This window comes from Hypanus sabinus, chromosome 7, assembly GCF_030144855.1.
Source record: "Hypanus sabinus isolate sHypSab1 chromosome 7, sHypSab1.hap1, whole genome shotgun sequence".
NCBI lineage: Eukaryota > Metazoa > Chordata > Chondrichthyes > Myliobatiformes > Dasyatidae > Hypanus > Hypanus sabinus.
In genome coordinates, this window is record NC_082712.1 from 129479997 (window position 1) to 129503199 (window position 23203).

At 39.1% G+C, this 23203-nt stretch overlaps 1 protein-coding gene across 2 annotated transcripts in view; it reads right to left on the reverse strand.

Moving 5' to 3' along the window:
* The window catches only part of gtf2h1 (general transcription factor IIH, polypeptide 1), an 87893-nt gene that overhangs the window by 59727 nt on the left and 4963 nt on the right, over nt 1–23203 (reverse strand). The window contains exons 2-9 of one of the 2 annotated variants that reach the window (XM_059975588.1): nt 20009–20064; nt 12379–12555; nt 9186–9387; nt 7786–7948; nt 7209–7302; nt 6879–7028; nt 5983–6062; nt 11–132 (exon numbers count right to left, since the gene is read on the reverse strand). In XM_059975588.1, the coding sequence (XP_059831571.1) occupies nt 11–132; nt 5983–6062; nt 6879–7028; nt 7209–7302; nt 7786–7948; nt 9186–9387; nt 12379–12532 (965 nt within the window). In that variant the 5' untranslated portion in view covers nt 12533–12555; nt 20009–20064. The remainder of the gene's footprint in view (nt 1–10; nt 133–5982; nt 6063–6878; nt 7029–7208; nt 7303–7785; nt 7949–9185; nt 9388–12378; nt 12556–20008; nt 20065–23203) is intronic. The other variant, XM_059975589.1, reaches the window with a different exon arrangement.

Sequence of the window (23203 nt, forward strand, 5' to 3'; positions counted from 1 at the left end):
TGATACGTACTGCTTACGGAGGACGGCTGCCAGCACCATGGCGCTATGATGATTGAAGCGACGGATTATAGCAGCGTTGCTGCTCTCCTTATTGGATTTAGAGGACAACTGTGCAGATGAAGATCCATAACCCTGTGAACAACAATTTTGGATGTATAGTCTTTTTTTTGGCTTCTGTCTAATTTAAACTTATTTATACCCAGATAAAATTCTCTCCCAACCCCACATAAAATTAACCACTCATGAGAAAACATATGTATGACATCTCGTACATTACCCAAGGTAATCTTGCGAAAACACAGGCATAATTCCTTCCCAGATACCACACTGCTGTAAAAGTGCTCAAGGCCAAACATAAACACAGCTGCCAATGGATTGCAAAATCTCTGACAAATTTCAGCACGGTGGAGCATTGGCAGAAGTTAATTAAACTATTGTTCTAAGCTATTGTAAGATATTAAATCTATTTCATGTGGGATCAAATTCCTAGAGCAACAATATGCTGAGAATATGTGTGAGTGACAAATTAGTCTATAAAATGATCTCTCACATACCAACATAATAGGAAGCTGTTTTGCAATCCCCACAGATCAAACTCATCAAGCTAGGACTGTTTACTTAAACGAGGACTTGGACTACGGACTTGCTTTTCCCCCCAGTCTTATGTCTTTCTCTTGTTTTTGTGTAGGGGAGAGGGATTTGGGGGTGAGTCAATGTGCCCATTTTTGTTCATTTTTTTGCATGGGGAGGAGGGATTTGGAGGTTGACGAGCGTGCTACCTTTCTTTTCTTTCTTGTTTTCAAGGCTATCTGAACTTCAGAGTTGTATACTTTGATAATAAATTAACCTTTGAACTTTAAATTTAATTACTCTTTTGGACAATTAGCTTTTCCCTTCCAAGGAAGGTTTGACCTACACAAAGGGGACAGTTTGCACCTGAACTGGAGGGGGATTAATTTTCTAATGGGAAGGTTTACTAGTACTGCATGGGGGAGGGTTAAACTAGAGTTGCAGGAGGATGGAAACCAGAGTGCCAGAACAGATAATGTTGAGATTGTGGAGGCAGATATTGTTAAGATCTCAGACAAAGTTAGGAATCAAAAGGTTGAACACGGTGTGACTAATGTTCTGAGCAAGAAATATTGTAGATAAGGCAGATGAGCTCAGGGCATGGATTAACACATGGAATTATGATATTGTAACCATTAGTGAGACTTGGTTGCAGGAGGAATAGGACTGGCAACTCTAAATGCCAGGGTTCCATTGTTGTAGATACAACAGAACAGGAGGGATTAAAGGAAGAGGAGTGGCATTACTAGTCAGGAAAATGTCATGGTAGTGCTTTTCTGGAGAACTTGTCCAGTGAGGTTTTATGGATGGAATTGAAGAATAAGAAAGGTATGACCATGTGGGATTTAGCAAAATAAGATCGAAGACTGCTGCAAGAAACATAAGGTTATTACAGTAGATGATTTAAGTTTCCACATATTAACTGGGAATCCTGTACTGTGGGATAGAGTTTGTCAAATGTGTTCAGGAAAGTTTCCTTAATCAGCACATAGAAGTTCCAACGAGTGGTTGCGCAATATCTGATCTCTTATCAGTGAATGAGACAGGGCAGGTGACAGAAGTTTGTGTAAGGGAATACTTTGCATCTAGTAATCATAATGACAATAGTTTCAATGTAAACATGCAAAAAGATAGGTCTGGTCCAGCAGCTGAGATTCAAAATTGGAGAAAGACCAATTTTGATGGTATCAGAAAGGATCTGCAAGTATGGATTGGGACAAACTGTTTACTGGCGAAGGTGTACTTGGTAAGTAGGAGGTGTTCAAAAGTGAAATTTTGAGAGTACAAAGCTTGTATGGCCCTGTAAGAATAAAAGGTAAAGATAACTGGTTGAGGGAACCTTGGCTTTGAAGAGGTATAAAGAAAAAAAAGGAGGTGCATAGCAGGTATAGGCAGCTAGATACAAATGAGGTACTCATGGAGTATAAGAAGTGTAAGAGAACACTTAAGAAAGAAATCAGGAGAGCTGAAAGGCAGCATGAGGTTGCTCTTGCAGACAAGGTGAAGGAGAATCCTAAGGAGAATCCTTAGGAGATCCTAAGGAGAATCCTAAGATATGTTAAGAGCAAAAGGATTGCAATAGACAAAAGTAGTCCTCTGGAAAATTAGAATGGTCATCATTGCATGAAGTCAAAAATGATAGGGGACATCTTAAATGGGTCTTTTGAATCTGTATTTACTCAGGAGACAGATACAGGGATACAGAAGTGAGGCAAAGCAACAGTGAGGTCATGGACCCTATAAAATTGCACCAGAGGCATTTGCCGTATTGAGGTAAATTATGGTGAATAAATCCCCAAGGCCTGTCAAGGTGTTCCCTTGGACCCTGTGGTAGGCAAGTGCAGAAATCGCACTTTCCTCCCTAGAAGAGATATTTAAATCATCCTTAGACAGGTGAGGATAGCTAAAGTTGTTCCACTGTTTAAGAAAGGCTCCATGAATAAACCAGGAAACTGCTAGACTGGTGAATCTGACATCAGTAGTGGAAAAGTTATTGAAGATATTCTAAGGGACTTGACATATAAGAATTTGGATAGACATGGACTGATTAGGGATAGTCAGCATGGCTTTGTGTGTCATAGGTTGTGTCTAACCAAACTTGTAGAGTATTTTGGGGAAGTTACCAGGAAAGTTGATGAAGGAAATGCAGTGGATGTTATTTACATGGACTTCAACAAGACATTTGACAAGGTTCCACATGTGAGGTAGATCAAGAAGGTTCAATCACTTGGCATTCAAGATGAAGTAGAAAACTGAATTACACATTGGCTGTGTGGGAAAACTAGATGGTTGCCTCTCTGACTGAATGTGGCTAGTGAATTACCACAAGGATCAGTGCTGGGTCTGTTGTTGTTTGTCATCTCCAGCAATGGTTTGGATGATAATGTGGTTAACTAGATCTGCAAATTTATGAATAAGACCAAGACTGGAGGTGCAGTGGACAACAAGACTATCAGAGCTTGCAGCTGGATCTGGACCAGATGGAATTTAATGGAGATAAGAGGTGTTGTACTTCAGTAGGACCAACCAGGGTAGGTCTTATACAGTGCACAGCAGGGCATTGAGGAGTGCAGTAGAACAAAGGGATCTGGGAATACAGGTCCATAATTCATTGAAAGTGGTGGCACAGGTAGACAGGATCGTAAAAAAAGCTTTTGGCACTTTGGCCTTCATAAATCAAATTATTGACAGGAGATGGGATATTATGTTAAAGTTGTACAATATGCTGGTGAGGCCTAATTTGGAGTATCATGAGCAGTTTGGGTCACGTACCTACAGGAAAGATATAAATAAAGTTGGAAGAGTACAGAGAAAATTTACATGGACTTTGCTGGGTTTGGAGGACCTGAATTATAAGGAAAGATTAATAGAATAGGACTTTATTCCTTGGAAGTAGAAGATTGAGGGGAGATTTGATAGAGGTATACAAAATCATGAGGGGTAATAGGTAGGGTAAAGGCAAGGACATTTTTTCCACTGAAATTGGGTGGAACTACAACTGCAGTCATGGGTTAAGGGTGAAGGTGAAAAGCTTAAGGAGGACAAAGGGAAACCTCTTCACTCACAGGGTCGTAAGCTGCCAGCACAAGTGGTACATGTGATTTCAACGTTTAAGAAAAGTTTGGATAGGTATATGGATGGCAGGAGTGTGGAGGGCTGTGGTCCAGGTACAGGGTGATGGGACAAGGCAGTTTAAATGGTTCTGCATGGACTAGTTGGGCCAAAGGGACTGTTTCTGTGCTATACTTTTCTATGACTCTAGAAAACTCTGATCTCAACTTTATTTCCCTGGTCATGGAGGGGTAGGAGAGGTTTATTGCCCTAAAATTCCTTGATGAGAAGGATGTAGAGTCAAACCTACTTCAGAAATTGAGAACATATAGATTTTCCTACTTTCAAATTGAGTCCAAGATAGAGACCAAGGTGTAATGCCAGTACAGGACAACTCAACAATATAGACAATTGATAACCTCTAGAAGTAGATAAAACTAGCATAGTCTGATTAGAGATAGTCAGTGTGGCTTTGTTAGAGATAGGTCATACCTCACGAGACTGATTGAATTATTTGAGGATGTGACAAAGCACATTAATGAAGGTATAGCAGGGTATGTGGTGTATGTGGATTTTGGTAAGTCATTTGTCATATTCCCCATGATAATCTCATTCAAAACGTCAGGAGGCATGGGATCCAGGGAAACCTGGCTGTGCGGATTCAGAATTGGCTTGCCCATAGAACTGGGTAGTTGCAGATGGAGGGTTTTCCCCCCGGAGGTCAGTGACCACTGTTGTTCCACTGGTGCTCTGTTCTGTTCTGGATTGCATTTTTTAATAATGGCTTGGATGAAGTGGAAGGATGGGTTAATAAGTTTGCAGATGACATGAAAGTTGGTGGAGTTGCACATAATATAGGAGGTTGCCATAGCCCACAATGGGACATTGATAGGCTGAAAATTCAACTCAGAAAAGTATGAAGTAATTCACTTTGGAATGTTGTTTCTGAAGGAGAATACAGGGTTAATAGCAGGATTCTTAGCAGTGTCGAGGAACACAGTGATCTTGGGGTTATTAGATCCATAATAGATCCTTCAAATTTGCCATGCAAGTTGATAGGGTGATCAAGGTGTGTGTTGTATTGGCCTTCATTAGTTGGGGGCTGAGTTCAAGAGTTGCAAGGTAATGTTATAGCTCTATAAAACCTTGGTTAGGCCACACCTAGCATATTATGTACAGTTCTACTCACCATATTACAGGAGGGACGTGTAAATTTTAGTACGGGTGCAGTGGAGTTTTACCAGGACACTGCCTGGATTAGAAAGCATGTTTTATGAGGATAATTTGAGTGAGTTAGAGCTTTTTTCTTTGGAGCAAAGGAGAACGAGACATGGCTTGACAGGTGTACAAGATGATAAGAGGCATGGGTCCAGTAGACAGCCAGAGACTTTTTCCCAGGACAGAAATGGCTAATACTAGGGGGCAAAATTTTAAGGTAATTGAAGGAAAGCATGTCAGAGGCAAGACTTTAAAAAAAAAACACAGAGGGTGGTGGGTTCATAGAACACTCTGCCAAGGGTGGTGGTAGATGTGGATACACAAGGGTCATTTAAGAAACTCATAGGTATGCACATGGAAGACCAAAAAACGGTGGTTCACGTAGACAGGAAGAGTTAGATTGATCTTGGTGTAGCTTATAAAGGTGGCACAACATTGTGCTGTAGTGTTCAATGTTCCATGTTAAAAGTAACTTGTGATTGCTGTACATAACAGAATACCTTGTGAAGATTATACATTAATGATATTTCATATACAGTTCTGTACGCACAGTACTAAGCCTATATATAAGCCATACTTCTGGCAGTCAGCTGCTCTTATCAGGCTAACGGATAAACTATTTTCCCTATCTATTTTATTGGAATGGTATTTTACCCTACCTTGACACTTTTTTTGGTTCACATTTTGATTCTTCTGTTCACTTGTTTCATTAAGCTTTTGTGTGGTGAAATAGCCAATCTTAATCTGGGTGCTACAATTTTGCTTCCCTTTCCCACTGGGCCTTTGCTAATACCACATTCCACATACATCCACAACCCTGAAGCTTCATGTATGGAAAACAGGAATAAGGAAATATAGATGTGTCCTCTTACTCCTGAGATCACTCCTAAGTGATTGGCTCAAACTGCGTCACATTTTGGCTCTGTGCATCAAGATGGGTCTCATCATTTTGTCAGTCGTCATTGTCAAGATAGATGTAATTAATTACACGGCTGCTTCTGCATTTCTTCCACCTTACTTTTTAGTTTATTACCAACTTGGGGGCTTACACACCAGCCAGTGCACCTGTTGAAAGCGATGAGTGCTCTATAAAATGTATGACTGTCGGCAGGATAAAATCTAGTGACAGGAAGCAATGCTCACCTCACCCAGTGATTTGTCCTCCAGCGATGTCAAATCTACCAAAGGGTTGCTTACTCCCTGATTAACCAAAGTCTTCAAACCTGACCAAGGAAAATATTACACCATCTTATCTTAGATGCAGACTAAAAACCATGCAACACAAATAAAACCTGGTTTTGTAAAAGGGCAACCACAAGAGTCAAGTACTTGCAGACTGATGAAAATTACTTTTTTTTTCTAAAAAAAATCAAACTGGAGACAAAAGAGACTGCAGATGCTGAAATCTGGACCAAAACACAAATTGTTGGAGGAGCTCAGCAGCATCTACAGAAGGAAATGCAAATGGACTGTGCAGATGAAGGGTCTCAACCCAAAATGCTAACTGCTCATTTTCCACTACGGATGCTGCCCAGCCCACTGTGTTATTCCAGCAATTAGATGTTATTACTCCTTTATTCAAACTCACATGCATGAGAAAGCATTACCATCAATATTTCTGTTAAAAAAACAGCAGGTCAGGGACACGAAAATCTAATAATTTTCAAGCAAGACAATAGATCTGCTGTAAAAATTAGGTTTAACCAAACAGGAGTCAAATAATGGATTACAAGTAACCCAAGTAAAGATGATAACTGGATATAAATAGATCAGAGTCCAACATTTCATGGTAAAGAAATCATAAGGAGACTAGATCCTTATCTTTTAAACCTGTCAAAAAGACATACGCAAGAATGTTTTACAAAAATGTATTTAACAGTCTGATGAAGGGTCTAATGACCCTTGGCAACATTCTGCATATAATCATGGTATGAATTTTTCCTCACTATGACCAATTTTCCCTACGTACAGATATCCATATTCAGCCCTGTGTCATTATCTACTGAAATTTTTTCTTTGAACTTGAGTTTAAGGCCCACCTTTCTCATCAATCCGGGCACACTCAGAGAAGAGATCCTTCGAACCAGCATTGATCCTGTCTCTGTGGAAGTAGTGAGACTGAAAGAAGCATGTCCAGAATTCCTTCTCTGTCATACAGTGAGGTACATTCTCCATGTATTTTTGTTTCACTGTCAAATGAAATAACATATCTTTTATTTAAACCCTGTGCATGGGGATGAAAGCATGACTATCAAAATTCCAGTCAGAATGGATAACATCAATTGGAAATTGATTGCTTTGTATCCTAGAGATAGATGTTATAAAAATGTTATCCAATAACCCCTCACTTCTATTAATATAACATTTACCTGCAGGATATGTCCTGAATATTGACTCAATGATATCAGAAGTCAGGTTATACCGGAGACCATTACAGCCATCAGTCTGTGGTCGGATGTCCGCCTATGAAAATGGCAGAAAATAAGTACTTAATTTAATACCGCAGTAAACATTCTCAAATGGTTATTCCAATTTCACCCTCCCAAAAAGAGGATCTACAAAAGTGAGAATTTGCATACTATAACACAATCAGCTCCCCAGCCTGATCACTCCCAAATACCCAGCTCACTCCAGCACTCACTGCAATATGTCACATGCCCGGGCCTGGCCTAGCTACATCTTTCAGATTCCAACCCTCAGCAAACACTACCTCACATTTACTCTCCTCCTTAACAAATACCTTCCCCAAGAATTCTCCTGTTCCCTCACTACCATGCACCTCAACAGAAATTACCAAACCTATTCCTCCTTCCTCAGCACAAACGACACATCTCCACTCCTTGCAAATACAGATATTCCCACCTTTTGCAGATACATACCAATATCAACAGGGAAAGAAAACTGACTAATAGCGTGTCTAACACTAAGCCAATAATGATTCCTCACCAGAAATGCAGCAGAAATTCCGATATCTTGCTTGTTATTGGACAGAGAGTTATCTGCAGAATTCCCAGTCAGACGATTGGCCCAGAATTCTTCAGCACTGATTACCTGGCTCACAACTAAATCTTTATAGAGCTGAAAGAGGACTGGGTCTTCTTGGAGCATTCTAGAAGTGAAAGACATTATTAGTGCAGTGGGTTATGGGGGATGCTTGAAAAGTGAAATTGGTAATGTAGGAAACAATACAAAATGCGAAGGTTATTACCATCAGATGAGATCCTGGAGCCAATGTACATTCTCTTTCTTGTAATGACCGTGACAAAATGTCTTTCCATTTACCAGGGACACCGAAAACCAAAGTTAATGCTCTAGCAGAAATTAACTAATGTCTTACAGAGGGAGTTCATAACTGTAAGTCATTATTACATGATGTAATAATTATAACTCAATGTCATTATTACATGATGTACTAGGAAAGCCCAAGGTGTTTCTTCACCTTGTGCAGAGCATGGCTAGAATTCTGGACACTTCAGTAAGATGAGTTTGCCTAAACATTCATCAAAACCAGTTCACAAGGATAGTTTCAAGGAGAACACACTGGGAAAGAAAGTCATTAAGGAAGACTGGTTAGCCAAAACAGAGAAATCCTAACCGTTCCATTGATTAACAATGTCTCGCAGAAAAACAAACTTAATATTAGGTCATCTGTTTGATGAAATTTGATTACACACTGTTTTATTAAACCAAGTCACCCCTCCCAAATGTCAGTCAGAAATAGTGTCACACACACATTAAGAAAATTCTCCAACTTTCTTTAGAACCAGTAAGAGTTCAATTTTGATGAATTTAGGACTCCAGTTTTGATATAAAATGATATCAGATTCAAGATCACACTGATGTTCCAGGAAATTTGCTACTTAATGTACTGGAACTTGCCAATTCTGATGTTAAGGCAAGATGGATATCTGTAACATCGACTCAATTTTTTTCTCTCCAAAAATGCGACCTGATCTGCTGAGTATTTTGAATATTATCTTATTTCATTTTTTTCTAGGAAGCTCTGTGTCTCACAGTTCTAGCTTTCTCCCCATTTATTATACTTGTTTTATCTTCCTTTATATTCATCCAAGGAGATCAGCTATAATTAACAAATGTTGATTTCCCTCTCACAGCAAACCTCAAAGTAATTATGACAACTGGAAAACATTCCCTTCATTTTCTCCACCATTTACCCCCTCTGCAACTTAAAACATGCTCATTTTCACACTTTTCCAGATCTAATGTTCATTGACCTGAAATATTGCTTTGCTGTCTCTACCGATATACCTGTGCTGCCTGCCCTGCTGAGGATCCTCAGCCATTTGTTTTTATTTGGTACTTGAGCGTTTTTCCCCTCCTGGTACCTGTTTTTTTCCTCTAGTTCCTTGTTTGCTTTTTTCTTGAACTTTGGGAGTAACTGTTGGAGCAAGTCTTTAGCAGCATCTCTGTCTTTGGCTGCTGCGTTAGCACTGTTCTCATTGGTGAAATGGAAGATCGTTGTATCGCCTGTATGCAAGATCAACTGAAGCTGCACTTTAGCTTTACCTTCAGGGCTGATCTTCTGACCTGGAATTAAACCAACACAATAATCTCATTGCATTAATTTTTATATCAATAGACTGAGCTGTTATAAAGCAAAGTGGAAGGAGCATCTGTACATTAAATGTGATATATTTCCACACTTCGAAAAAAAATGCATTTTTGCAATGAAGGTCTCAAAAGTTTTCCATCTAGTACATAAAGATAAACTAGAATATCCTTGACACAGCAAGCTATCACACTCCTTTTAGTGGTTTCCTCCATCTCCTCACATTGGGAATAATTCACTTTCCTTCACCCAGAGGGATGAGGAGTGATTCCATCTGGCCTCTCTCACCTTCAGTATTCCAATCTCCTTTTGTCCTCAAATATATCCCAGGATGCCATCCTACCACCCCCCACCCCGCTTTCTAAAGATTTCTGCTTCTTTACGGTAGTACTGACCACCTTACCCTTCTCCCCTCTCTGAAGAGCTCACCCCATTCTGCAATTGTAACCTACAAGAACATTGTTCCCTTCCTTTCACTACATTGACTCCCATCTCTTCCTCCTTACCTTCAGCCTCACCACAAAACTCTCCCCATCCCCATCTATCTACCTCTTCTTCTACCCCACAACCCACTGTCTCCCAAGGGGTCCCTCATATCCCCACCATTCATCTTCGTCACACACCACTAAAAAGGCAAGTGCATAAAATTAAAGTGCATGGGAATTGGGATTACTCTACCCACAAAGAGAAAAGAAACTGTCAATGCCTCAGTTTGAACCCCTGCCTGAAACGGTAACAATTTATTTTTCCCCCATAGATATTGTTCAACCCACTGAGTTCCTCCAGCAGTTAGTTTGCTGCTCCAGATGTGAGCATCTGCAGACTCTGTGTCTCCCTAATACTTTCAGGTTTGCTGACAACAGAAATTTGGGTGGGATTGTTGTCAGGAGGATGCAAGTCAATTAGGCAAATCAATCAAGTCACACTGTGTAGTTTTGATTACTCTATTATAAAAAAAGACATTATCAAACTGGAGAGTGCAGATGAAGTTTACAAGGATACTGCCTAGACTAGATGCAGGAAGAGTTTGGCCACATTGGATCATTAATCCCTGGAGCGCAGGAGAACAAGGGATGACCTCATAGAAGTTTACAAAATCTTGATGGGTATGGATAAGGTGAACAGTCATAGTCTTTTCCCCAGGGTTAAGGAGTCCAAACCTAGAGCACACAAATAAAAGGTAGGAGGGGAGAGATTTAAAAGCAACTGAGAGTTAACTTTGTTATCCAAGGGTAGTGATTACCTGGAATGGGCTGCCAGAGGAAGGGGTCAAGGCAGGTCAGTTGTACTATTTAAGAGGCACTTGGATAGGCATGGAGTGGAAAGGCCAAACGCCAGCAACTGGGATTAGCAGGGAGGATGCTGTGGTCAGCATAGACCAGTTGGGCCAAAGGACCTGTTTCCATGCTGTATGACTGTGACGCCATGAGGACCTTGATGAGAGACAGGTGCAGAGTATTGAATTCCTTACCCAACAAACAATATACTTCCCATAGAGGTCATGCAGAAATGGTTCGTCCGACAGATGTCTGGACATCAGAATTATCGTATGATGTTAGAATGGGGCCAGACAGACAACATAGGGAAATTGCTCCCCCATGTTTGGAAAGACTGGAACAAAAACTTTCAATTTCAGTCCATATGGCAGAAAATTTAGGACAGCAATGAGAGAGAGAGGGGAAAAAAAATCAGTCAGAGGATAGCAAATGTGGAATTCCCCAGGGAGGAGAGTGCAGGGAGGCCACATTGCTGAACATGTTTATGGACATTTCTGGTCACAAAGAAGGAACTATTCCTACTTCCAATTTCCATTTCCACCATCCCCAGCTTCATGAGCTCCAAATGCTCTCCTTTGTCCAACTGATCCACTGCCACCCATCCTCTCTCTCATTCCACATAATGGCAATGTATTCTCCCACTCCAAACTCTACAATCCTATTTTTCTCATTTTTGGGTGTTCCAAGTCAGACCTCCTCTTCTTCCAAGTCTCTACACAATCCCGGGGTACAGCCTCCTACTCAAACTGGGATTATGCAGTCTCCGTTTTTTTAATCCCCCCCCCCCATCAAATCTGTGAAATCGGCAACCCCTTTCCTCACCCCTCGTCCATCCTCAAAATTCAGAATTGATACTTCAGAACCAAGATTAGAACCACAAGCTGGGTGAAAGAAAAATATTCAAGGGAAATGGCATTTATGAAACAAAAGTCTGATTCTTTAAAGGTTTATGTTATGATCCAGAGTCATATAGAAGCATATCCCTCCCCACCATTGGTAATATCTACAAGAGACGCTGCTTCAAGAAAGTAATCAAAGATCTCTGCTATCCAGGCTGTGCCATCTTCTCTCAGCTACCTTTGGGCAGGAGTTACAGAAACCTGAATTCTCATACCACAGTTCACATATAGCTACTTCCGTTCAATCATTTCATTCTCAAACCAACCAGCTCAACACTAATCACTCTTAAACTATAACCACTTTGATGAGTTTGCACTAAAATGGGCGTGTGTGTTTTTTATAATTTAAGTTTCATTTATGCTTTTTTCTTGTGAATGCTACTTATACAAGGTGATTTGCCTACTGCAAAAAGGTTTTCATTGCACCTGTGCATACACATATTTATGCAACTTTGACATGTTTAATGGAAAGGGAAGCCAAATTACCTTCTTCAAATGTTTAATAGAAAACTAATATTATTAATCTACAGGTAAAATTCTCTGGAATATAGTTAGTCTTATAAACTTCGTCTGATTTACCTAGAGGGTCAAGCTCATTCTATATTTTCTGGAGAAAGTTTTACATTTGATATATCTAGTCCTGAATGCCACTTTTCAGTGCAAGTTACAGTTTGATGCCATGGCCTAATGCCTCTAGGTTGTTGTTATGAAGGATCCTTATAACCACAAGTTTGCACTGTATCTGAACCCAGAAGGTGACAATCAGACAAATTAGTCTGACCAAAATACTTACAGCGGATGTCTGCATACATATGACTAATGACAAACCGATCCTTCCCTTCTGGTGTCCAGGCTACACGCTCTGCCATCAGGTATAGCGCCCCATCCTGCTTTTTGTGCCGTACCTTCTTCACAATTAGCAGAACCTCTTCTGATGAAGTGGCCATGATGTATGGTGTGTAAGTAATTTCTACAAAGAAAACATTCAAGATTATGAAAGAACCAGATCAAGCATTTAATGTCATATGTTTTGTACAGAACCCTTCAATTCACAGATGTGAATGTGTCTTCCATGAGCCAAGTTGCCAGTTCAGTACAATTAACACAGAATTACGGCCAATGTTTCATAACTATTCAGATCATCAATCAAAAATACTTCAGGTCTGTCACTGGTGAAAAGAAATGTTTTAACCAGACACGAATAAACACTGAGTCACAGTTATTTAACACAAAATGGCATAGTCTGCCAAAAAACGATTTTCCAGAGTTTTGATCAAAGAAACACAATTAATTTGTAATGACACCCCAGAGCTATCAGCGGATAATTCCGCAAAATAAAAGATGATACATCATATGAGCAGTTAGGGACTGTTTAGTGCCTTCTCTAAAATTTCTGCAAGCAGTCTGCTGAATATTCACAGTTATCTTCAATGTTCAGTTCGTTGTGATAGAAATTTGTTTGTTTCATGATCAGCACAGTGTTAAGCAGCATATATTCATTCTCTCAATACATGATTGGAATCATCATTTTTTGCTTCACACAGTGTTTTTCTATTTTTCATTGACTACTGCCCATTACAGATGCAAGGTCACTTTTCAAACTGATTGTGATGTGCAGAGATCTGCGCATTGCCTGGGAACCTTCCCAGTGCTTTGTGGAACTTTCCATTTGTGATATCATGTCAGTGCTCAAAATAATTTTGGATTCCGAAGGTTTTCAGATTTTGGAATTTGGGATACAGAGTATTCAACCTGTACTGACAAAAAGGCCTACTGCCATACTCTGGTAACCTGTTCCTGATCAATGCAATCATAAAAACTGAGCAAATTCCCTGACTGCAAAGAAAGTCAAAGCATTTTGGCTCAATTAGTTCAAGTGGACCACTGTATTCCACAGTTTCTATTTGGCTGAAGATAGGCCATTAAATATCTTTAACTATTCTTGCATCATTAAGAAAGTCTGAAAAAAGATGGTTTTAAATGAATACTTGAGGCTTCTTCTCAGCTTATGATTTTAATTTCTCCAATAAAATGTCACAGTTTGCCTGGCAAAGTCAGGCACAAGTTATACCTTCACCTAAAGATCACGTTCATATTACTGAAAATGGGCAGCAAGATCAACTATTCTCCACATTTCTAGAAATCTTAATCAAAAAAATTATCAATTTCAGTAGCAGAACAACAAACTTCAAGACTTCACATTTGTTTAGTGGAACCATTTGTACCCGATAAATGACAAAGTATTCAGCATCAATTTTTTTCAAAACAAATTTGAAAATGATAGTGATAAGTCAATTTAATGAAATTGACAGTAGAGATTCATGTGGATAATCAAGGTTGCTCTTAACCTTGCAGACTTGATTTACAAATAGTGCTGGAGATGTGCAGTCTTCCCAATATACAGAACTCATCCTCCCTATTGAAATGACAATTTTTGCCATTCCAAAGCAAGGAAAGATTTTATCTTTGAGACTGAAAAAACAAGTCCACTCCTGTTAGTTGTCTTTGAAGTGATGCCAGTCCTAAACTTCAACACAAACCTCATGTCACTTGCCATGCCATAGAGGAAAATACCATCATTTGTTTTGACAGGCACGCAGAGTATTTCTGGCACATCTTTCAACTGAAAGAAAATGCCAGTTCACAGACCTTACACACACTGAAAATTCCAATTGAAAGTTCAGAGCTTAATAGAACACTTGGCACATATTATTAACAGGCTTATTAACTGCTTATTCCCCATATGCGAGACTGAAATGTTTTCAGAATTCATAAAGCAACTTTGCAGCTTAGCTTTATGTCGGTTTCCAATACTTTCTTCACGTTGTTGAAGTTGCTTTAGTGGATCGAGAAATGCTATTCCAGGAATGCAGTTTTTTTAAGTTGCACAATTTTCCTGCTCACTGAAACTGTATATATTGAGTGTTATACCACTTCAACATGAGTTTTTTGGAACTACATTTTTTCCTCTTCAAAAATACTAATTTAAATCAATTTACCATTAAATGTTTTTAAATACCATTAGAGCTTTTTGCTATTTTCCACATGAACTATCATTTCCTCCTCTATTATTAAGCTTTCTTTATTTGAAAATGTATTTATTATTGTCACATGTGCCAAGGTAGTGTAAAAAAAAGTCTGTTTTGCATGCTATACATACAAATCATTTCACCACATCAGGACATCAATGTAGTACAAGGGAAAAATAATAACAGAATGCAGAATATGGTGTTACCACTACAGAGAAAGTGCAGTGCAGTAGACAATAAGGTGCAAGGTCATAAGATAGATTGCAAGCCAAGAGTCTATTTTATTATACAGGTCTATTCAATATTCTTACAACAGAATAAAAGCTGACCTTGAGTGTGGAGTTACACACTAACTGGCTTTTATATCTTCTGTCTAACAGGGAAGAAGAGAGGATATACAAGTGGGAGGAGTCTTTGATTATCTTGCTACTTTACCGAGGCAGCTAGAAGTTCAGACTGAATTTTTATTGCAAGTTCATCCAATATATTCTATGCCTTGTATAGGTCAGGGGGTACACAACATTCCATATGTAATCTTACAATTGAGCAAGGCATTTCTGCTCTGTTGGAAGAGGATGCAAAGATTCCATCTTTTCATAATTGCCTTCTGAACTTGAAGGTTAACTTCCTAAGTTTCATGCCTCACCAAACACCAACACCTTTTACTCACACACCAGTTAATAAAAAGAAACTTTGTTTTATCTACCAAATTGGATGATCATGCATTCCAACCACACCCCCCAATTATTTCCATAGATGCTGCCTGACCTGCTGAGTTTCTCCAGCATTTTGTGTGTGTTACTGAACTGTGCATGTTTACTGTATCAGTGCGCACACATTAAGTTTTTATAATAGAGTCTCATCTCTGTGGTCATTGGTCAGTCTGCACTTGGGAGTATTCAGAGTTGTTTTGGGCCACTTATCGAAAGGAAGGATATGCTGGCATTGGAGAGGATCAAGTGAAGGTTCACAAGAATGATTGGGATGAGATGTTGGAGAAACATTTGACAACTCTGAGGCTCTACTTGCCAGCATTTGGGGAGGGGCGCTAAGGGGACCTATTGAATATTGAAAGGCCTAGATAGACTGGACATGGAGAGGATGTTTCTGTAGTGGGAGCATAGTCTCAGAGTACAGTTGGCCCTCCTTATCCGCAGGGGATTGGTTCTGGGACCCCCGCAGATTCCAAAAAACGCAGATGCTTAAGTCCCTTATTTAACCTATCTCAGTGCAGTAGACTTTAGGACCCAGCAGAGCCCCAGACCTTATTTAACCAGTCTCAGTGCAGTGGACTTCAGGATCCAGCAGAGTTCTGAATCCGCAGTGCTTCTGTTCATGAAAATAATCATGATCACAATTGAAAATAAAGTGGAAATAATAAAGCAATCGGAAAGAGGTGAAAGCCATCGGTCATTGGAAAAGCGTTAGACTACAGTCGGTCATCAATCAGAACAATTTTAATGGAGCATGTAAAAGGCCCTGTCCCGATGAAAGCTACAATTATTACTAAGCAACACAGTGGTTTAATGATTTAAATACATACGTTTCTTAAGTGTTTTATATACATAGAAAGATAAAATTATATACTATATACTAAGACAAACATTTGACTAACTGACGCTAAATAATACTGGGTGTACTTGCTCCAACTTCCATTTCTTTTCGATCCCAATCCGTGGTAACATCCTCCCGTATACTTTAAATCAACTCTAGATTACTTATAATATCTAATACAAAGTAAATGCTATATAAATAGTTGTTATACTGCATTGTGTAGCGAATAATGACAAGAAAAAAAAATCTGTACATGCTCAAACAACAAGCGCTGGAGAGAGAACTTCCAGGTTTTCCTGATCTACGATTGGTTAAATCTGCGCATAAGGATAAGGATAAGGAGGGCCGACTGTACAAGAACAGAGATGAGGAGTAACTTCTTTAACCAGAGGGTGCCGTATCTGTGGGATTTATTGCTACAGATGGCTGTGGAGGCCAAGGCTTTGGGTATATTTAAATTGGAGGTTCATGGGTTCTTGATTAGTCAGAGTGTTAAAGGTTACAGACAGAAGAATGGGGTTGAGAAGGATAATAAATCAGTCATGATGGAATGGGAGAACAGACTCAATGGGCTGAATGGTCTAATTCTGCTCCTATGTCTTACGGTCCGTGATTGACTTGAATTTTCTTACCATTGGACCAAGGGTTATTTTGCAACAAATAGCTATCCCAAATTAAAGGAATGATACACAGGCACCTTTCTCTCCTTAACATAGAGGGTTGCCCATGTTAAGTTTTGTGAGCTGTGAATTTTGTAGGTAATACAACACCCCAACCACTTCACTGATGGAAGGAGTGCTCAGGGTGTAGATGAGTGGCACCAATCAACAATCTGCTTTGTCTTGGATGGCATCAAGCTTCTAGTTCTGTTGAGAAAACTTTATCATGCCTCTGAGTTGGGTCTTACAGGTGAAAAGGTCATGTTGTGTCACTTGCCACAGGCTCTCCCCACACTCCTATCCTTACCGTTCGCACAGTTCATACTTTGTTTCAGCTTATTAACTACCTGCTCTAGGGAATTAGACATCTCGGTAATTATTGGTTGAGCCAATCTTACCTAGGGTACTATCTATGCCCAGAGAATTATTAGCACGTTATTCAATTGTTGCTTAACATGGAGTAGCAATGATTCTTCAGCTACTGGTGGACAGTTAATAGTAATCAGAATGATTTTCATTATCTGTGCCATGAAACTTCACAGTCTGATGCCAAAAGAGGACTCACAGGGCTTCTGAGTGTACAATACATGATTGATAAGAGAATTTTGCAAGATTGACTCAACAAAGAGCAATTTTGAAGTATCATTGTTGAGCGGCCCATCCAGTTTTATTCTTTCCCTATTTCCACTTCATTAATGGAGTCAATTAAAGTGCCAGTACAAATAAAGATGGTTCACTTTCTCCTGTGAAGGGCATTGGTAAACCAGCTAAGTTTTGAGTGACAACCTGATGAATCAGGAAGTTTGTAGTATGCTAAGATCTGTGGTGTTCAAGACCAACAATCCAGGACATTATAAAACATCTATATATGACATATGGAAGGCTATCACAACAGTGAAAAGGCAATTCTGTATGAAGCTAGAGATACGACAGCTTTGGCAGAGTTTGCATGCCTTTACTTCCTACAATGCAAGATGGAACAGCATAAATTGCAATTTATTACATTACTCCCTGACGAGCTCAATGCGTTTCATGCACGTGTTGAAAGGGAGAATAAATCTACACCTATGTGAATCCCCATAGCATCGAGAGACTCTTCGATCTCTTTCTCAGAGACTGAAGTCAAAACATCCTTCTAGGTCAACATCACAAGGCATCAGGACCTGATGATGTATCTGGTAGGGTACTGTGCCAAAGGGCATCGATCATAATGGTGCCCAAGAAAAGCAGGGTTAGTTGCCTCACTGACCATCGCCCCATAGCACTCATATCTGCTGTGATGAGGTGCTTTGAGAGGTTGGTCTTGGCCAGAATAAACTCCTGTATGAACGAGGACCTAGAACTACTGCAATTTGCCTACCAGCACAACAATTCTACAGCAGGTGGAATCTCACTGGCTCTCAATCCGACCTGGGAAAACCTGGAAAATAGCAGTGAACGTATCAAGCTATGTTTATCGATTACAGCTCAGCATTAAACACTATCGTCCCCTCAGTACTAATCAACAAGCTTCAAAACCTGGGCCTCTGTACCTCCCTCTGCAACTGGACCCTCGACTTCCTCATGGTCAGAGCAGACATCTCCTCCTCACCAACAATCAACACATGTACGCTTCAAGAATGTGCGCTTACCCCACTACTCTACTCCCTCTACACACGACTGTGTAGCCCGGCACATCTCAAAATCCATCTATAAATTTGCCAGTAACACTACTACTGTTGGCAGAATCTCAGATGCAACGAGGAGACATACAGGAATGAGACAGATCAGCCTGTCACAACAATAAACTCACACTTAAATAACCAGCAAAACCAAGGAACTGACTGTGAACTTCAGGAAGGGGAAGTCAAGAGAACACACACCAGTCCTCATTGAGGGGTCAGCAGCAGAAAGGGTAAGCAGCTTCGGGTTCCTGGGAGTCAAAGGCTCAAGGGGACCTATTGAGGGCCCAACACACTGATGCAACTATGAAAAAGTATGCCAGTAGCTATACTTCATTCGGGGTTGGAGGGTATTTGGTATGTCACCAAAGCTGAGATTTCTGCAGACATCCTGTGGAGAGCATTCTGTTGGGTTGCATGACCACCTGACATGAAGGCTCCAGTGAACAGAATCCAAAGAGGTTGCAGAAGGTTGTGAACTCAGCTGGCTCCATCATGGTCACGAGCCTCCGCACCATCTTCAAAATGCAGTGCCTCAAGAAATGGCATTACGGACGCTCACCATCCTTCAGGGAGGTGGTAAAGGATCTCGAAGACCCACATTCAATGTTCTAGGAACAGTTTCTTCCCCTCTGTCATCGAATTTCAGAACTTAGAGTAATTTTTTGTCTTGCACTGGAGTGCTGCCACAAAAAACAAATTTCACAACATAGGCCAGATAAATCTGATTCTGAAATTAGGAATGACATTTTTTTTAAGTCCAAATTATTAGCAACATTTAAATTACACAGCTACATGGGATTTGAACTTGTCATGCAATTAGGTTAAATGGTGTACTTCTCAATTTGCCATGAATTAAATTCCCATTTTTCACAAATTAGGTAAAATATGTAGCTTTAAATTGTAAAAGAACTCAAATAGTCAAAAAAATAGTCAAATGACTCAGTACAAATATTGTTTGAGCAACATATTTACCATCATCATCCCTGAGATAAGTGATCCCTCTTTCACATAACCTGCAATGTATCTGCACAGATCTACATGTCCTCATTCTTTCACTCTGGTCATTACTCTAATTCTCTTATTATTCAACATAGCTGCAAGCATACTCTTCCAGTTCCCTGCTCTGAAATTGAGATTCATTGCTTAATCATATCGACTGTTTCACTAAAGATAACGAAGTACAGAATTGTGTTTTCTTTCATTCTCCTCCTACAGGTTTATTCAACCAAGACTTGAAATTACCTAACAACCACTTCCTGTTCAAGCACATTTTAATTTTATGATTTTATTGATTTCCTGCTTGGATCAAAGCAATGTAATGGAGCACGTGGAGCTACCAGAACCAAGTGCAGCATAGAGATAGCTTAATTGGCCACAATACACCCCCCAAGTCTGAGACTAAAAGGCCAAATCAAGCAGAAGTCCGCCATCTTGGTACCATTTCTAGAAAACGTAGATGTATATGAAAAGGTTCCACTGAACAAATTTTCTGAAAAATGCAAATAATTTGCACTTACCAGCCAACCTTTAACTTTCAGCATGAGCAATGATGGTAGAAGCAGAGAGGGGGTAGCTGAGGAGAGGGGGAAATATCCTTGTTAAGTTTTACACACTTCTCCTTAGGTCAACATAAATAGAAATATCAGATCTGAAAGTCAGTAAAACAGCAAGATAAAGAATAATAGAATGCTGGATTTTAGTTAATTCATATGGAATATGCTCAATGAAACACCTTGGAACATTTATTGTATTAAAGATTAATATCAATGTAAATTCAGTGTTGACAGACTTCCAACTCTTGAGTCCACAGTTCCCAGTTCACAAACTGCATCCCCATCCATCAGATTACCAATTTTGTCATTATAAAAATTATTTCACCCCTCTGCAAGAGTCATTTCAATGCCTCACCTGCAGAGACATGAGCAAACAGAAAAATGGGTCAACAGGGAGCAGTCTTCAAAACAAGATGATTACGAAAAGATAAGAATTTCTAGGAGAACAATGAAATTAAGACAACAGTTAATGAAAATCTGAAAGAAGATTGTGGAATAAGGTGAATCTAGGAAAATACAAATAAAAATAAAAATAATTATTGACTTTTGCACATTAATTAAGCATAAAAGAACTGCGACAGAAGGGATAAACCGAGTTAGGAAAGAAGAGAATCCATGGCAACTAGAGATACGAAATCAAATAATAAATGTTTGCACTTCTTTTTTACCTGTGTGAAAGTAGAATTCAGAGTACAGTGTGATGCAAGTATAGATTAAATGAAAAAACTAATGAACCTGTATTTGTAAATGTCACAAACAATGTCACTAAATCCCAATGTCTCTCTCCTTAATTTAAAAAGCTAAATTTAAAAACAAAAGATATATCACCAGTTCTAACCATAATTTTTCTTAGAAAATTCACATTTTGTGATTTGGACATCATTGGCAAAAATCGTTTCTATTATCCACCTTCTGAAAGATAACTAGGTAAAGTGATAAACCTCTTTCTTGAATTGTTGTAGTGTTTCTGATAAACATAGTCATATTAACACTGCTGGGTAGAGATTGCCAGGATTTATACCAAGTGCAAAAGCTATGTATATGCTCTGCAACTTGACAGGAACATCCTGAGAAATGAAATATAGCTAATGTAATAACTGTTCAATATGGGACAAGGTTTAATCAGCCAATCATAAATTGGTAAAAAATTAATAATCCAAAATTTGAAACTCTGTTAATGATTAAACAACCAGGATCTATATATAGTCATAAAATTATTCTTCAAAGTTGCTAACAGATAAAGTAAATAGCAGACCTTAATTTGCAGAAGCCATTTAGCAAGCTGCTTGAAGGATAAGTAAATCATAAACACAAGAAATTCTGCAGATGCTGGAAATCCAAAGCAAAACACACAAAATGCTGGAGGAACTCAGCAGGCATTCTGACATCTTTCTCCTTCCTTTCCAATCCTGAAAGACCTCGGCTCGAAACATCATTTCCATGGATGCTGCCTGACCAGCTAAGTTCCTCTAGCATTTTATAAGTGTTGCTTTGAAGGATAAGCCTATACAAATAATTTGAAAATTTCTAATCCGGTCTATGAGTGAAGATGCATTTACAAGGGAAAGGAGCAAAAATAAGTTTAGAAAACACTTCCAACATAAAAATCATAAACACAACTTAATCAGATTTTGTTCTCAAATATCACAAGAACACCTAATCGCTTCCTTGCAAAACATCATCACTCCTCCTCCACAGGAACAGTGAAAAGTAAATTTTTAGTTAGAAACCTAGAATAGTTCTAATTTGGATTTATTTTGGGTGTACCTTGATATACAGGACAACAATATTCAAGGTGATAAGTAATGCAGTAATTTTCTTTGTATCTTGAGTGAATAGGTAAATTCATGTGGAATAGCACAGATAAAAGTGAAATGATACACTTTATTTGAAAACAAAGACTATTATTTGAATGGTGGCAAATTGGAAAATGTTAATATACAAAGCTATGTGGGAGTTCTTGCACATCCATCATTCAAAGAAAACACACAGGTCTATCAAGTACTTGGCGGACAACTAATATTTTGGCCTTCAAAATCAGAGGATTTGAGAACGGGAGCAAGGATGTCACACAATTATAGTTTTTAATGAGACCACATTTTCAATATTGCACACCATTTTGGACTCCCTTACCCAAAATAAAAGATACTTGTCCAAATACAACAAAGCTTACCAGACTGATAGTTGGAATGACAGGATTTCATATGGAGAATAATGAAGTGAACTTAGCCTATATTCTATTCACCAGAGTTTAGAAGAATGAGAAGTGATCTCATTCAAAAATCTCTCAGGATGAAAATGGCTAGGTGCAAGGAGGATGCTTCTCTTGCCTGGGGGATCTAGAATCGGGGAACACAGTCTCAGGATATGGGTGAGATACTTAGGATGAAGTAGTAGAGGAATTTCTTCACCTGGGAGAGGTGTGGAATTCTTTACTTTAGAAGCCGATGGAGGCTGTCAGTTAATATATTTAAAAAGGAAAATTGGAGACACAAATGACTTCAAAGATATTGTAAGACGGAGGTGGAAGATGATAAAAAGTAAAAATATGGTAATATAATGGAGGATCAGACATGATTCAGGAGGAAAGCAAACACAGAGTCAAATGGCCACTCTTCTGCTCTATTTGCATTTGAAAGTACATACCTGTGCGCCTGCCAGGTGGGATGGGGAGAGTTCATTTGCAACATCATGGAAATTATTGCATACAAAATGAAAACAAGATTGTCGCTGAACACAAACTTACTTTTGGCTCTGACTAACTTTGATGCCCTCGTACATTAGGCCAAAAATCACAGCCAAAGTTAACACATTGAGAATTCACTTTGAATGGAAGCTTACAGCAGGAGGAAAAAAAAGCTACTTGAAAACAATAATTTCAGAAAAAATATCTACCTTCATAATTCCACTATTTGAACACTATCTAGACTGAACTCCCACCAGTAACACCTGCCCTATCTAAATTCATATCAGATTGAGAAAATGGGTTTTGATCACCTTTTAGTCTCTGGAAGTTCAGAAGAATATTTTTGGACTTGTAAAATAAAAATAATATAATTCTGGCTTGATTTCCCTAAATGCTCTGACAGTTACTCTATTTTCTTAACTATATTAATTGGTCCAACCCCTAAACTCCCAAGTAATCAAAAAGATTCTCCT